Genomic DNA, 13,061 nt, shown 5'->3' on the forward strand with positions numbered 1-13,061 from the left:
ACTTTCTATTCAGACAACTACAGGCAACTAAAGGAACGAAAAGAAAAGTTCAATCAAGAATATTAAAAGCACATGCCTTTTGTCATCAGTAGATGTGTGCTATAGAATATTTGAAAGAAATATTATCTCATATGATATTCAATAGAATTAAAGATATTAGGAATCAATTGTGAGGATGCCCAGAACACTGGCAGACGGCTGCCAGGTAGTACCCCAGTACAAAGCAAGTTTTACCAATTTTCACAACCACTCATGCTGAAGTCACAACTATGCAAGTTAGAGTCATGTTCTCAAAATCTGTTGGACATTCTCATTTTTCTTCCAGTGCTCATGGATGTGTCAAAACGTGGAGACCCGCTCAAGTTTGCCGAGCTGCACCGCAAAGGGGCGAACCTTGAAACCACGGACCAGCACGGGATGACATGTCTACATCACGCAGCTCGGTTTGGACACAAAGAAATCGTTCAGTACTTGATAGAGCACGGTTAGTTCTACAGAGCTTCAAGTCTACTTTTGAAAACATACTTTTCTTACTTTCATTGCACAGATTGACATTTTCATTTTAGGGCTAATATTTTTTAAAATGTTTCCTTCTGAAAAACGAAAGAAAGAAAAGAGTACTTACTGTACGGTATTGAAAACTGTGGATCAAATGAGAACTTGTGGTTATCAGTGCAGGGTAGGTTGTAGTTATAATCCAGTGACTAATACTTTGTATATTTGGTAAACAAATCACAGCAAGGTACTTCAAAAAAAAAATTCAAACGAAATAAAGAAAATCTGTTGGGGTTCTGTTCACGAAAATATTCTAAATGCTGGTACATCATTGCAATTACATTTAATGTTGCAATTGCATTAACTGTTGCATCTACAGTTATTGTTGCAATTGACATTTGAATAGGCAGATAGATTTTGTAGCTCATAGAGCATGAGGTCAAAGGTAGGCTACTGCAGAAGGCCAAAGACCAGTCAGGTTTCAAGTGATAATTGAAGTAACAGAGTTAAAGAATTTAACATTATAGGTAATTAATCATATCAGTGTAGATTTTCACTCATCGAGGTAGCATGATAACAACACATACGAGTACCCTAAGTGATTTCCACAAGTAAGCCCATTTGAACTGATTTAATTCCGTGTTGTCATACTGCTATGTAGGTATAGAGAACTATCACAAATCAACTTGTTTGATGTGGACTAAAAAATCACATGAAGATATGCAAAGCATCACCCTACTTGCACAGGGAATCTTCTCAAGATTCATGCACGAAAGGTGACTATACAACCTATAGTTCACTGTCCTTAACTGTCCCTACACAGGTCCGAAGCACCTACTGGACTGTGTGGACATCGAGAAGCAACAGACGGCCCTGCACAAGGCAGCCTGGTACATGAGGCGGACGATTTGCGCCATGCTGGTGGAGGCCGGAGCCCTGCTGACCATCACCGATTACCAAGGCAACACCCCACGAAGCCAGGCACTCAAGGCCGAGGACAACGAGCTCGCGATCTACCTTGAAAGTAAGGAAGAGGCCGCTGCTTGGACGGACGTCTAAGAGGGAGCCCTTCACCCAAGATTTTTTCTTGTTTTTTTTCATCTCTCTCTTTTTCCAATGAACTGCAAGCATTTATTTCTTCGTGCTTCATTATCTTCGTTATCAAAGTTTGGGGAGAACACACAGCTACGTTTTGGGAGATTTTTCAGTTGCTCGATGTTCTTCCTCTTTAATTGTTTTGTATTTTATCTTCTCTGAGTCTTCTTACCACATAGTTTTTACGTAGACTGACAGAAAAGGGTGTTGGCAGGAGAGGGAGAGAGAAAGCAGGATTCTCCAAGGTTGGGAGTTTTGCCATGCCATGTTGTCCTTTTATCAGTGTCCTCCCTCCCACCCAGTCTGGTATTATCATAACCCACCCCACCCCACCCCCAGACGACATATCTATGCCAGTGATAGCATGACAAGTTTTCATTGGGTGACTTTGGTGACTAACATTGTCTGCATATATCATACAATTCCTCTACCCTTGCCCCCACCCTTCTCCCCCACCCCCCCCCCCCCCCCCCCCCCCCCACCGCCACCACCACTTTTCATGTCCCTTCTGCCCTGGGCCGAAGAATTTCCTTTTTGAATACTCTCAGCTCTCATTTCTTTCTACTCTCTCTCATCTGCGCTCCTGACATAAACCAAAAACGCATTTTGTGGCTGTCTTTCATCAGACTTTGTGGGTTGTTCGAACCAAGGTGCAATATCCGTCAATTTTTTTTTTCAAGCATTGTGAACATTTATAGCTTAGTCACTACGTACCAGTTTGCATCCATTGGTCGAATGCTGGCAAACACATTTATGTTTCTCTGAGCATTGGTGACTTGAAAGAATGGATTTATCACATCCTGTTAAACACATTCATTTTTGGTTGTCGTTGGGTTTGTGATTTTTTTTGGAGATCAATAAATTAATAACTGAATTCTTAATGCACTTTTGCAACATACATAATTTTCCTGCATGTACCTACAGTCCATTAATTATCTCCAAGAGCCAAATGTGTGAAATTTTGTTACATGCAGGTCTTTTTTTTTAATTATTATTATCATTATTCCTTTGCTGCAGGGCTTTTAATATCCAATTTCAGTAATTTCAGAAGAGCCAGTTCTCCTACTCTGTAAATCTTAATTGTAAAACTACCTGTCGTTACTCTTCATCCCCAAGTAATTTTTTACTACCAGGGGCATCCAATCCACCAAAATAGATTTTACTCTAAGTTGTTCTCAACCCTTTCATATTACACACCTCATATGCTCCATTGATGTGCATTTAATAGCATCAGTGTGTTGGTGATGCATGTGACTCCTTAACACATTACCCTGATAAAGAAAATTACAGATGCCAGATCTTAGTAAATGATGCAATGATATGATTTGACTTTATGTTTAAAAAAAAAGTGACATTGGTTCCAAAATCAAGTGTGATATCTCTATTACCTTGTTCTCTTTTAACTTTCAAATTGTCAAGAATGTTACAATATTCAAACTTCCCACTCGTTTTGACACGTTACTACAATGTTTTATAATATCTAAATTGTATGTTGTATTTAAATTCCCAATCTCCTACATGCTTTACTGCATCTGAACTTTAAAGCCAACTTTCTCAAAACTTTATTCAATTTTGGCCTGCTTTTTTGGCGTTTTTTTGAGCATGTTTTTTTCTGTATGGTTTGGTTTCAAATGAAATGAAAGCTGGGAGTTTTAATTGTTTTAAAAATTCCAAAATCAAAAAGTTGATATTTTCAAGATTTTGTTAGGCACCAATGTTGACAGGTCACTTGCATCTTTCTTCATCATTATCATCTTCATAATCACTGTCATCATATCAATAAATGTACCATTATTGTGACATCATCGACACCATAACCGTCATTACCACAATCATCACCCTCTGTGGTCATTAGCAGTGTGGCTTGTGTAACCTCACACGCATGCATCCGTGTCATTCCATATTCAGTCATCATTTCATAAGTGGTTTATCAGTTAGACCATGTTCATGGCATGTTAGATGCATCTTATCTCCAGTAGCTACAGTAATCTATCTCCATGACAACAAAGCTGCTACATAATTTTGTACTTCTGTTGCTGTAGGTGCCTTTCATATGAGGCAGATTATCATTATCATTGCCCTCTTTGAAATCTTCCATCCTACTTTACTTACAAGGCTATCGCTGTTGTCTCTATGATGAATTCCTGTATCCGACCATTTATTATCTTTCACAGTTTTGTCTTAAAACTTTATCGATGCTTCCTCTAAAAACGACCTCTGCAAAACACATCCCACTATCTTTCCACTGTCTCATTATCGTAGCACCAAAAACTCAAAAGCTCTCACTTTCTTTTCCTTCTATAGCAGACAATCTAAAGATGTCACCGTCTAAGAAGAAAACAACTTCCTTGATTGTTAAGAGTGATGAGAGGGGCTTTTGGAATTAAGATACCTATCAATTACGACTCCCATCCTAGTTCGGCAATATCCTTCCAACAAAATGCTCCTTGTTTGTGGTGTGTACAACTGTAATGTCATCCTATTCATTTCATATAACTGTGGTTTATGTAAACTGGAGATAATTCTGGTGTGTTTTGTCTTCCAAGTGGGAAGTGAACTGAGATCTTCCCCCACTTCTTCCCACCATCCACGTGAAATTAACATGGGGTGATGGGAGATGATGCCATATGTTTCTGCCGTATAATCTTCCATAGCAACCGTATCCATTACCTCTTCCCCACCATCCCTGGTTTATGTGTTTACATTCTTATACTGTGTTGTGCATGCCCTCATCCAGTGTTATTGTATCTTCTGTTCCTGTTCTGTGTCAACATCTCCTTTACTGTACTTCCCATCTAGAATATATCCAATGTAATTTTCTTTTTTTGTTGTTTTGTTTATGGTGATGGTCCTTATGATTTTATTTTCTATGTAAAGTGTTATGTCATCATGTAATCCACACTTTCTCTGTAACCAAGAAAGTACTATTATTTGTATGTTATAAAGGCACAAAAAATATGTGATATGAACAAGATAAAAATGATAGAATCCTTAAATGCTATGGTAGAATCCATTCTTTGGCAACTAAAGAGAGTTTTTTGGGGTTCTTTTACATCCATTTTTGATGGGAAAGATTTGATGGTTTTGTTTTTGTTTTGTTTTATCTTGGGAGCAGAGAATTGAAATATATTTTGATCAAACAGTGCAACCCTTGATATCACTGGCTAAATATTTCAGAGTTTTGGAAGAGAAATGTGACTTTCAAGTCCTTTTCTCCACTGCATGTGCATGTGGATCTGAGAACAGATGCAATGTCATCTGGACATATCTTTATATCAGGAAACTATTTGGACAGTATAATGATGATTCACAATATTCTCTTGCGAGGTTATCAATGAAGGGGCAAAATTTCTCTTTGTAAAACAAGACAGTAGATTCATGATACTATATTGGGATTGCTGCCAGGATTTTCAAAGTTCTTAGTAAACTGTTTTTCACTTAAAGAGGCTATCAATCGTGAAGTATGGCTAAAAAAAACCCCATAGATTTTATGCACGAGATGCGATATACAAAACTGTCTTGACCTTCTAACTCACTTTACAGTTCCTCTGTTTGACATGAGATTTATCTGCAGATGTTCATTGATACAGCAAAAGGTGCTTTGAATCTCATGCACTGCGGTATGAGAAGCAAAAGGGAGTATGAAAGTCATGAACTGCTCCTTGAAGAAATCTTTTTGGGCTGTCTGTTGTGACGATCTGTTGTCTTCAAAGGAGATGCTAATTTTTTTTCATTTCTGTCTTCTTCCTATCTGTGTTGCCTGCAGGTCACGAGCAATTCCAGCGACTGAAGGAGAACCACGAGACGGCAGTGTGATGCCAGTCTCTCTCACCGTTAGGCTGTTAGCAGCGGGCTCTGCCTACAGCGCACATGTGACCAATTTTTAAATGTGATACGGGAAAGATCTGTGGGACGCAATGGATGTGAAAAAAAAATATCTAAATTGAATTTATCGTCCCAACGTCTTTGTAGCACGAAGACTTCACAGGCTGCGCCTTGACAGACAAGAATATCATCAACACAAATTCCTTGGTGATTTTACCTCTCCGTTTTTCCCTCTTTTTTTAGCAAGTGGGTAGATTTGCCCCCTTGTTTAACTGACAAGTCTGAGTCGCATGATATTGCTGGTCGAATGAGTGAGCGGTCAGTGATGAAATGGTTGACCTGCATCACAGTGAGATGTATTATCTGTAAGGAATCCTTGACTCTTTGGAATGGACATTGAAGTGTGAAAGCAGAACCAAACCAGCTCCTGCCTGCCACCCAGCCTCTCTCTGTCAGTGATCACTATCAACCTCCGCACATCTTCGGTCGTAGAACGATTAAATCGCCAGACGGACATGTCGTGCAAGATATGCTGAACTCATATCACAGGCTTGGATCTGTGATTGTAATGGTTTTCTCCTGGATTTTGGGGACTTGAAAACCTGCATGATGTTTTGATAGTTCCCAGTTGCACCTAAATTCAAGAGTGCAAGAAAGTCTGACCGTGTGGTCTGGTGAAAAAGTGACCCTACTCATCTTTTCTTGCTCATATGAAAGAGAGAGGTGCACATGAGTAAAAACAAAAAAAAATATCAAAGATTTACACTTGGGTGTATTCAGAAAGAGAGATTGTTGAAAGTTCCTCTCAAATCAAAAGAAACTACAATGTTCAGTACAGTAAATTCAGCTTCAAAACGATATGTGACGTTTCATCCCTGAAACCGAGATCAAAGTAGATTTGATATACTTGTTATGTTCGATGACTGCCTCAAGAATATCTGTAAACAAATGAAGAAGAATGGTAGAGAATTTTTAACACCATTATCTTTCCTGACGTATGTTGCATTTTAAGGAATGAAATTGGATCAATTAAGGTCTCTAGGCCAGTACCATTTCTTAAGACAAGAAATGGTAGTTTTAACCAAAATGTAGCAAACATTTTCCCTATAAGAATATTGCTTTACCATAATATATGTGGGTTTTTAATATACCTGATCAAGTGCAGTTTTTAAAGAGATGATTTTGCGTTTCATGTGTATATATTGAACAGAGATTATATTTACGAAATATAAATGTCAGCGAAATGGACTGACATTGCATGCAATGGACAATGTTTATCAATGGTAATATGATTGCATTAAGACTTAAGAAAAGTTACAGGAAAATGATGAATACTTTATGTGAACAACCAGAGATTGCAGGACCAAAGGAAAGAGAAAGGAGAGGGGAAAAAAAAGACAAAAACGACAAAATATGGAGACATTAGTTGAAGACTGGATTTTATGCATGATAGATGTAGGTTTTTACATCGTATCAGAGAATTTCAGCTCTCGAGATATGTTGTGATGCTGGAAATGTTCCTTTCTTTTGACAATCTTCGGGACAAGGCATCTCTGTTGAGAGTCGTCATGGCTTCTGTCAGATTCAGAGCCACCCATCGTGACCTTTGACCCAGCGTGTCTGAACAAAATCTCCACATTCATGTAAAGTTAGAACTGTGTGGACATTGTCCAACATATATGGAGATTGATGTAAATATCAGCAACTGACCAATCAGGACTCATTGTGCAAATAATTGGTGTTTGTGGATATTCATCAGATGTGATATGGAAAAACAAATTATTTATAGACTGTATCATAGAACAAAACTAATCAATGTACATTGTAATTATGTTTAAAAATTATTTATTTATTAAAAAAACATATCAAAAAATATTGTGATAGTTCAAGTGTCAAAGGAAAGAATACAGCTATGAATATCAAATTATGTGAATCAATGGGAGCTTATGAGAACCTTGAAACCATGTCATTGTGCAACTTCCTACTATATGTTAACACGAATGTAATCTCACCACACTGCATTTTCTTTTCCTACAATGATTCGTCACCTCCTTTTCAGTCATCACTGCACTGTAAAGAATTTATTGTGTGTGTTTGTGTGTGTGTGCATGTGTGTGCGCGCATGTGTGGGTGTGTCATTGGAATAATTTCAGCATTCATGCACAGCTAAATTCACATATTCACTACCATAGGGATGAATAGAACAAATGCTAGTGATATAAGATAAGATGTCACTAATAGCACTCTTTAACTCAAAGATGCTAAGAAAAAAAAAGAAGAAATTTTACACATGCTTACCTACCTACATGTGCTGTCTGTGTGTTATGATAAGTGGACACTTTTTTCTCGGCTCACTCGATTTCCCTATAATTGTTGTTTATTAGCTCACCTGAGCCAAAGGCTCAAGTGAGCTATTGCGATCGCCCTTCGTCCGGCGTCCGTCGTGCGTCGTGCGTCGTGCGTCGTGCGTCGTGCGTCGTCCGTCGTCCGTCGTGCGTCGTGCGTAAACTTTTTACATTTTCATCTTCTTCTTGAAAACCCCAAGACCGATTTTCATCAAACTTGGCAGGTAGCATTCCTAGGGGGTTAGGAACTCAATTTGTTAAAATGGGCACCATGCCCCACCCAGGGGGCCCCCAGGGGGGCCCAAACCCCCCAAAATTAAGGAATCTGTAAAAATCTTCTTCTCTAGAACCAGAAGTGATAGAGCTAAGTTAATACTATGAGTTAGTACATTGATGACTGTAGTTTCAAGTTTGTTCATGGCAGAATCAGGGGTGCCCCCCTTGGGACCCAGGGGAGGGGGGTGGGGAAGGGTTCTAATGGGGCCTAAATTGTACATTTTCATCTTCTTCTTGAGAACCCCATGACCCATTTTCACCAAACTTGGCAGGTAGCATCCCTAGGGGGTTAGGAACTCAATTTGTTAAAATGGGCACCATGCCCCACCCAGGGGGCCCTCAGGGGGCCCAAGCCCCCCAAAATTAAGGATTCTGCAAAAATCTTCTTCTCTAGAACCAGAAGTGATAGTGCTTAGTTAATACTATGAGTTAGTACATTGATGACTGTAGTTTCAAGTTTGTTAATGGCAGAATCAGGGGTGCCCCCCTTGGGACCCAGGGGAGGGGGTGAGGAGGGGTCCTAATGGGGCCTAAATTGTACATTTTTATCATCTTCTTGAGAACCCCATGACCCATTTTCACCAAACTTGGCAGGTAGCATCCCTAGGGGGTTAGGATCTCAATTTGTTAAAATGGGCACCATGCCCCACCCAGGGGGCCCCCAGGGTCCCAAACCCCCCAAATGAAGGAATCTTTATTAATCTTCTCTAGAATCAGAAGTTATAGAGCTGAGATAATACTATGAGTGAGTACATTAATGACTGTAGTTTCAAGTTTGTTCATAGGAGATCCAGGGGTGCCCCTCTTGGGTAGGGGGGGGGGGGGGGGGTGGTTGGAAGGGTCCAAATGGGGGCCTGAATTGTACATTTTCATCTTCTTCCTGAAAACCTCATGATGGATTTTTGTCAAACTTGGCAGGTAGCATCCCTAGGGGGTCAGGATCTCAATTTATCAAAATGGGCACCATGCCCCACCCAGAGGGCCCCAGGGGGCCCCAATCCCCCCAAATTAAGGAATCTTAAAAAAAATTGGGCCTTTATTGTACATTTTCATCTTCTACTTGAGAATGCCTGGTCAAATTTTGGTAGAGCTGTGAATAATTTAGGTTAGTGACTGCGTGAAAGGTGAACTTGCGATACTCAGGTGAGCGCTAGACCCGCGGGTCTCTTGTTATTTTTGTTGTAGTGTACAGAATTGTTTTCATCACATTTCTGGAGGAAATTAGCCTCTAATCCCACATATGGTGTAGTATGGAATCAGGGTGATTCAGCAAGACCACTGAAAGTTGAAACACAGTAGCCATTTCTATTGCACAATGCTCAAACTGAAAAAAAAAAAAAATGTTTTGCTACTGCAATTCAAAATTTAACAAACATTTGATGGATGCATAGTCAAGCAGTCTGATGAAATATACAGTTTTAAAGTGAGATGTTTCTGTTCGCAGCATAACCATTGAGTGTTCTTAGATGAGCTTTCTTACAGCTAGGTTTCTCCATTGAATCTGTGAGTTATCAACAAACCGTCTGCTACAAATAAGATTAATTAGTGATTACCAATTCACATTGCATATTATTTGTGTTGCTTCACAGAAGATATTATGATATGGATGATTAATATCTGTGTCAAAATGTCAGCACAAGAATATATTCTGGATTATTCCTTGTAGATCAATAATCATCTCTCCAGAAAGATTAGAAAAAAAAATGATAAAAATTGAATGAACAAAAAGTTTAGGAGACACTTCTTTCCATAGGAATCACAGGAATTATAGTAATGGTATCGTAGTATCGGGGTTTAACGATAGAAATGTCATCATTTAGAAGAAATTCCAGCAAATTGATACACAGAGAGCCCCAAGTGTTATTCTTGGCATGTAAAAGCACATCTTGTTATTAAATATCCTGTTAGGAATTTGAGGTGAGCAACTAAATTGAGGGAAAAAGTTTGTGATTGTAAAAATTGTTGTTTGAGAAGTGATAATAGTAAAGAGCAACGCAATGAAAGAATAGATCTCTCACAGCTGTCAACAATAATGTCGACGTATCTTCACCATCTGTATCAATTAGTTCAATGCTTTCGGTATAGGAGGTAGAGTTATATGCAATTTAAGGTCCATGTGTTGACCGTTGATAAGGTTGGTGCTACTGTGTTTGTGATACTAATGTGAAGGGATGCTCACAACCAATACGGACCTATTGTGTTCTTCATGGGGAACGTACTAAAAGAAAGGGAAGCAAAATTGTGTCGATGTGAAATGCGTTATGGCAAAATGCATGCAAGAAAGTTTCAAGAGTTTATGCCAGCTTGTACATGCGCTCAAAACTATGTGACATGCACCTGTGTTTTTCCGCTAAGCTACTATATAAGAAGAAATTCTGCACAACAGTATGTTTGATTCATAAAATTGTGAGACAATCTCATGATCACACATGTACACCATCTGCATGCAACCAGAATAATAAAAAAAAAAATAACATTGGTATGAATTAGCTGAGATATCATACTTGCAAACTCCGTTAGTGTTTGCTCCCAGGCATGGTAATAGCTCTTCTGTTACTTCTGCTTGTATCTTGTTGAAGAGGCAGTATTGTAGTTTATATTTGAGCTGGATCTCAACCTGTGGTACTTCATGACGAGCTTTATTTTTACTGTAATTCTATGATTCTTCTCACGTGCGGTCATATAGATCTTTGAAAGATCTAGATTGTGTGGCCTTCTACCACAAAGATACTTATGATGCTTGATTCATTGCATGTTCAAGACATAAGGAATGATATCCATGGAGAATGAAGAAGGGTTGACTACCGACTTACTGGTAGTGACAGCAGGAAAGACAGATGAACGTGAAGATTGTATCTTAGCATCATCTGCTCAAGATTCAGATTCTGTGTGTGTTAGGAGAAGGGAAAAGTTGCCCCATTGAGGATTGTGACAAGATCTTCAAACTTCTCGTCCAAATTCGATCAGCCAATTAGCCAGATCTGATGAAAATATCGATCAGAGGGTGCTGATGACAGTATTTGTGTGACGTCAATGGTGTCTAATAAATGGAATGTAGAGCGATTCCTTCATCTGGATATGATGATGTTGAATCAGGTTGCCATAGCAGAGAGTGTCCAAGACAACTAGAATTTTGTATCACGCAGAATGAGTTGTGCCACCGTGTAACGTGTGAAGATAGCTCATTGTACGTTTTGATACAGTGATCTTTATTTTTATGCAGTACCGGTAAATGAATTTGGAGACTGAGAAGCCAATCTTACTTTCCATACAGCCATCTCAACTGGCTCTTATGTGACAAGAGACCCCTCTCTGAGAGAAAAGTTTCGTAGATCTCACCGTAAAGAGAAATACTGCAAGAAGTCAGGTTTTTGTAGATCCATGTCTTATGTATCATACAGGGATAAAGAGTTTTTGTAGTATAAAAGTAAAGTAATGCCATAGATCAATCAATCACTGGTGCAGAATAGTTCAGCAGTCAAGCAGGCTGTACAATACGTAGTATTTACATTTCATCGTGGACTTTTCACACTTTGTATTCCTTCTTAAACTGAATAAGGATGTCAAGTAAATCTCAAGTACTTACTATAAATTCATAATAGACTAGATTCCAAAGAGATTATGAAATGCTCAGTACCCTTTGAAAGTTTGTTAAGAGGAAATTTAATTAGCCTCATAAGTTGTTGAAATAGCTTCATAGCTGATAAAATACTAATGAATGCCATCACAGCATAGTGTAGCCTAAATGACACATAGACAGCTTAAAGTTACGGTAAGACGTACAAAACTGTTATGGCTGAACATTGCATTTCAACTAGCATAGAACAGGAACAATTTCACTTTCCCAGCTCAGTAGTACCTCTGGTTTCAACCTCATTTTTTGACAATTATTCATTCTCCAATAACTCAGACCCAAGTTAAGTTGATTCTGTGTTGGAAAGCAATGTTTGTAGTTTTTAGCAATGTTGTCACAGTTCCATAAGTTTCCCCTTCTCTCAAGCCAATATCTACCTCGTCAGGTGCTAAATGATGACTGTCGTACATGTGAGTACTCCCCAGGGTCAAAATACTCTTTCACGCTCCCTAGCAATCCCTGAAATAGAATTAGCTCAAAAAAGTCATGCAGTTTTTTTAATACCATTGTCGCAGGTTTGGTGCCGCCTTGAAATAAGGAAACCAAGAATCCAAGACTTAAACATTTTGGAGCTCGCCAGAATTAAATCCTCGCCTTTTGAATAGTCTAATATTGGACTTTTTCAAACAATTACAAAGGAGAGATAACGTGGAGGTAAACCATTCACTCACATGTATGACAGCTCGTTGATTCATTTTGCATTTGGGATTACAGTCAAAGTTGTATATGAAAGGCATGGCTCACTTATTCTGCAGACAGCAGGTGCTCATGTTTCCATGGAAGAGTAGGTTGGCCCTGTCATTTTGCTTCGATTAAGCTCATTTTTCTCCCCTCTGGAACAACTACCAAAAAGTTTTCACTCATCTGATCAACCCAACTTTTATTATATGAGAAAATGACATTCATGCAGAGGGAGTATTTGGTATAAGTTTTGTTGAATTACAGATTTGTGTCCTGATGTTTCTCTCCCCCCCCCCCTCTTTTTTTTAAAAAGTGTAGTGTATTTGAACACATTGCTAACTAATTGAGTCATACTACCAAAGTTCGCCTGGAGTTGGAACTTTGCGTTTGAATGGAAATTTGGGGATGTTCGAGTCTCTATAAGAGCGCTGTAATTCACAGAATAAGTGAGCCATGTTCTGGCAGGTGTAGCTTAGAAGAAGAACATACACTCCACTGGGCAGCTAAATAATCAAACAAAATAGACACAAAGTAGCATCATCTCTCTCTCTCTCTCTCTTTCTATCTTTCTATCTCTCTCTCTCTCTCATTTTCGTTCTCACTAATTTTAGAGTTAGTAGTCTCTCATTTGCAAACTCTCCCAATTTTGGTAGAATAACCCCAATTTTTTCTTACGGTATGAGTCAAGTATTTCTGCCATGATAGCTTCT

General features: G+C 38.8%; 1 protein-coding gene across 7 annotated transcripts in view; it reads left to right on the top strand.

The window, feature by feature from the left end:
• The window catches only part of LOC139710922 (diacylglycerol kinase zeta-like), a 319,565-nt gene extending 314,098 nt beyond the window's left edge, over nt 1-5,467 (top strand). For 6 of the 7 annotated variants that reach the window (XM_071622841.1, XM_071622843.1, XM_071622842.1 and 3 more), the window contains 3 exons: nt 326-484; nt 1,319-1,519; nt 5,357-5,467. In XM_071622841.1, the coding sequence (XP_071478942.1) occupies nt 326-484; nt 1,319-1,519; nt 5,357-5,406 (410 nt within the window). In that variant the 3' untranslated portion in view covers nt 5,407-5,467. Of the gene's footprint in view, nt 1-325; nt 485-1,318; nt 1,836-5,356 lie in introns of all 7 variants that reach the window. The other variant, XR_011709486.1, reaches the window with a different exon arrangement.
• Nucleotides 5,468-13,061: the final 7,594 nt, after the last annotated feature.

This window comes from Diadema antillarum, unplaced genomic scaffold (genome assembly GCF_040938485.1).
Source record: "Diadema antillarum isolate AM-2024a unplaced genomic scaffold, OU_Dant_1.0 seq00001588_RagTag, whole genome shotgun sequence".
In the NCBI taxonomy this organism is placed as follows: Eukaryota; Metazoa; Echinodermata; class Echinoidea; order Diadematoida; family Diadematidae; genus Diadema; species Diadema antillarum.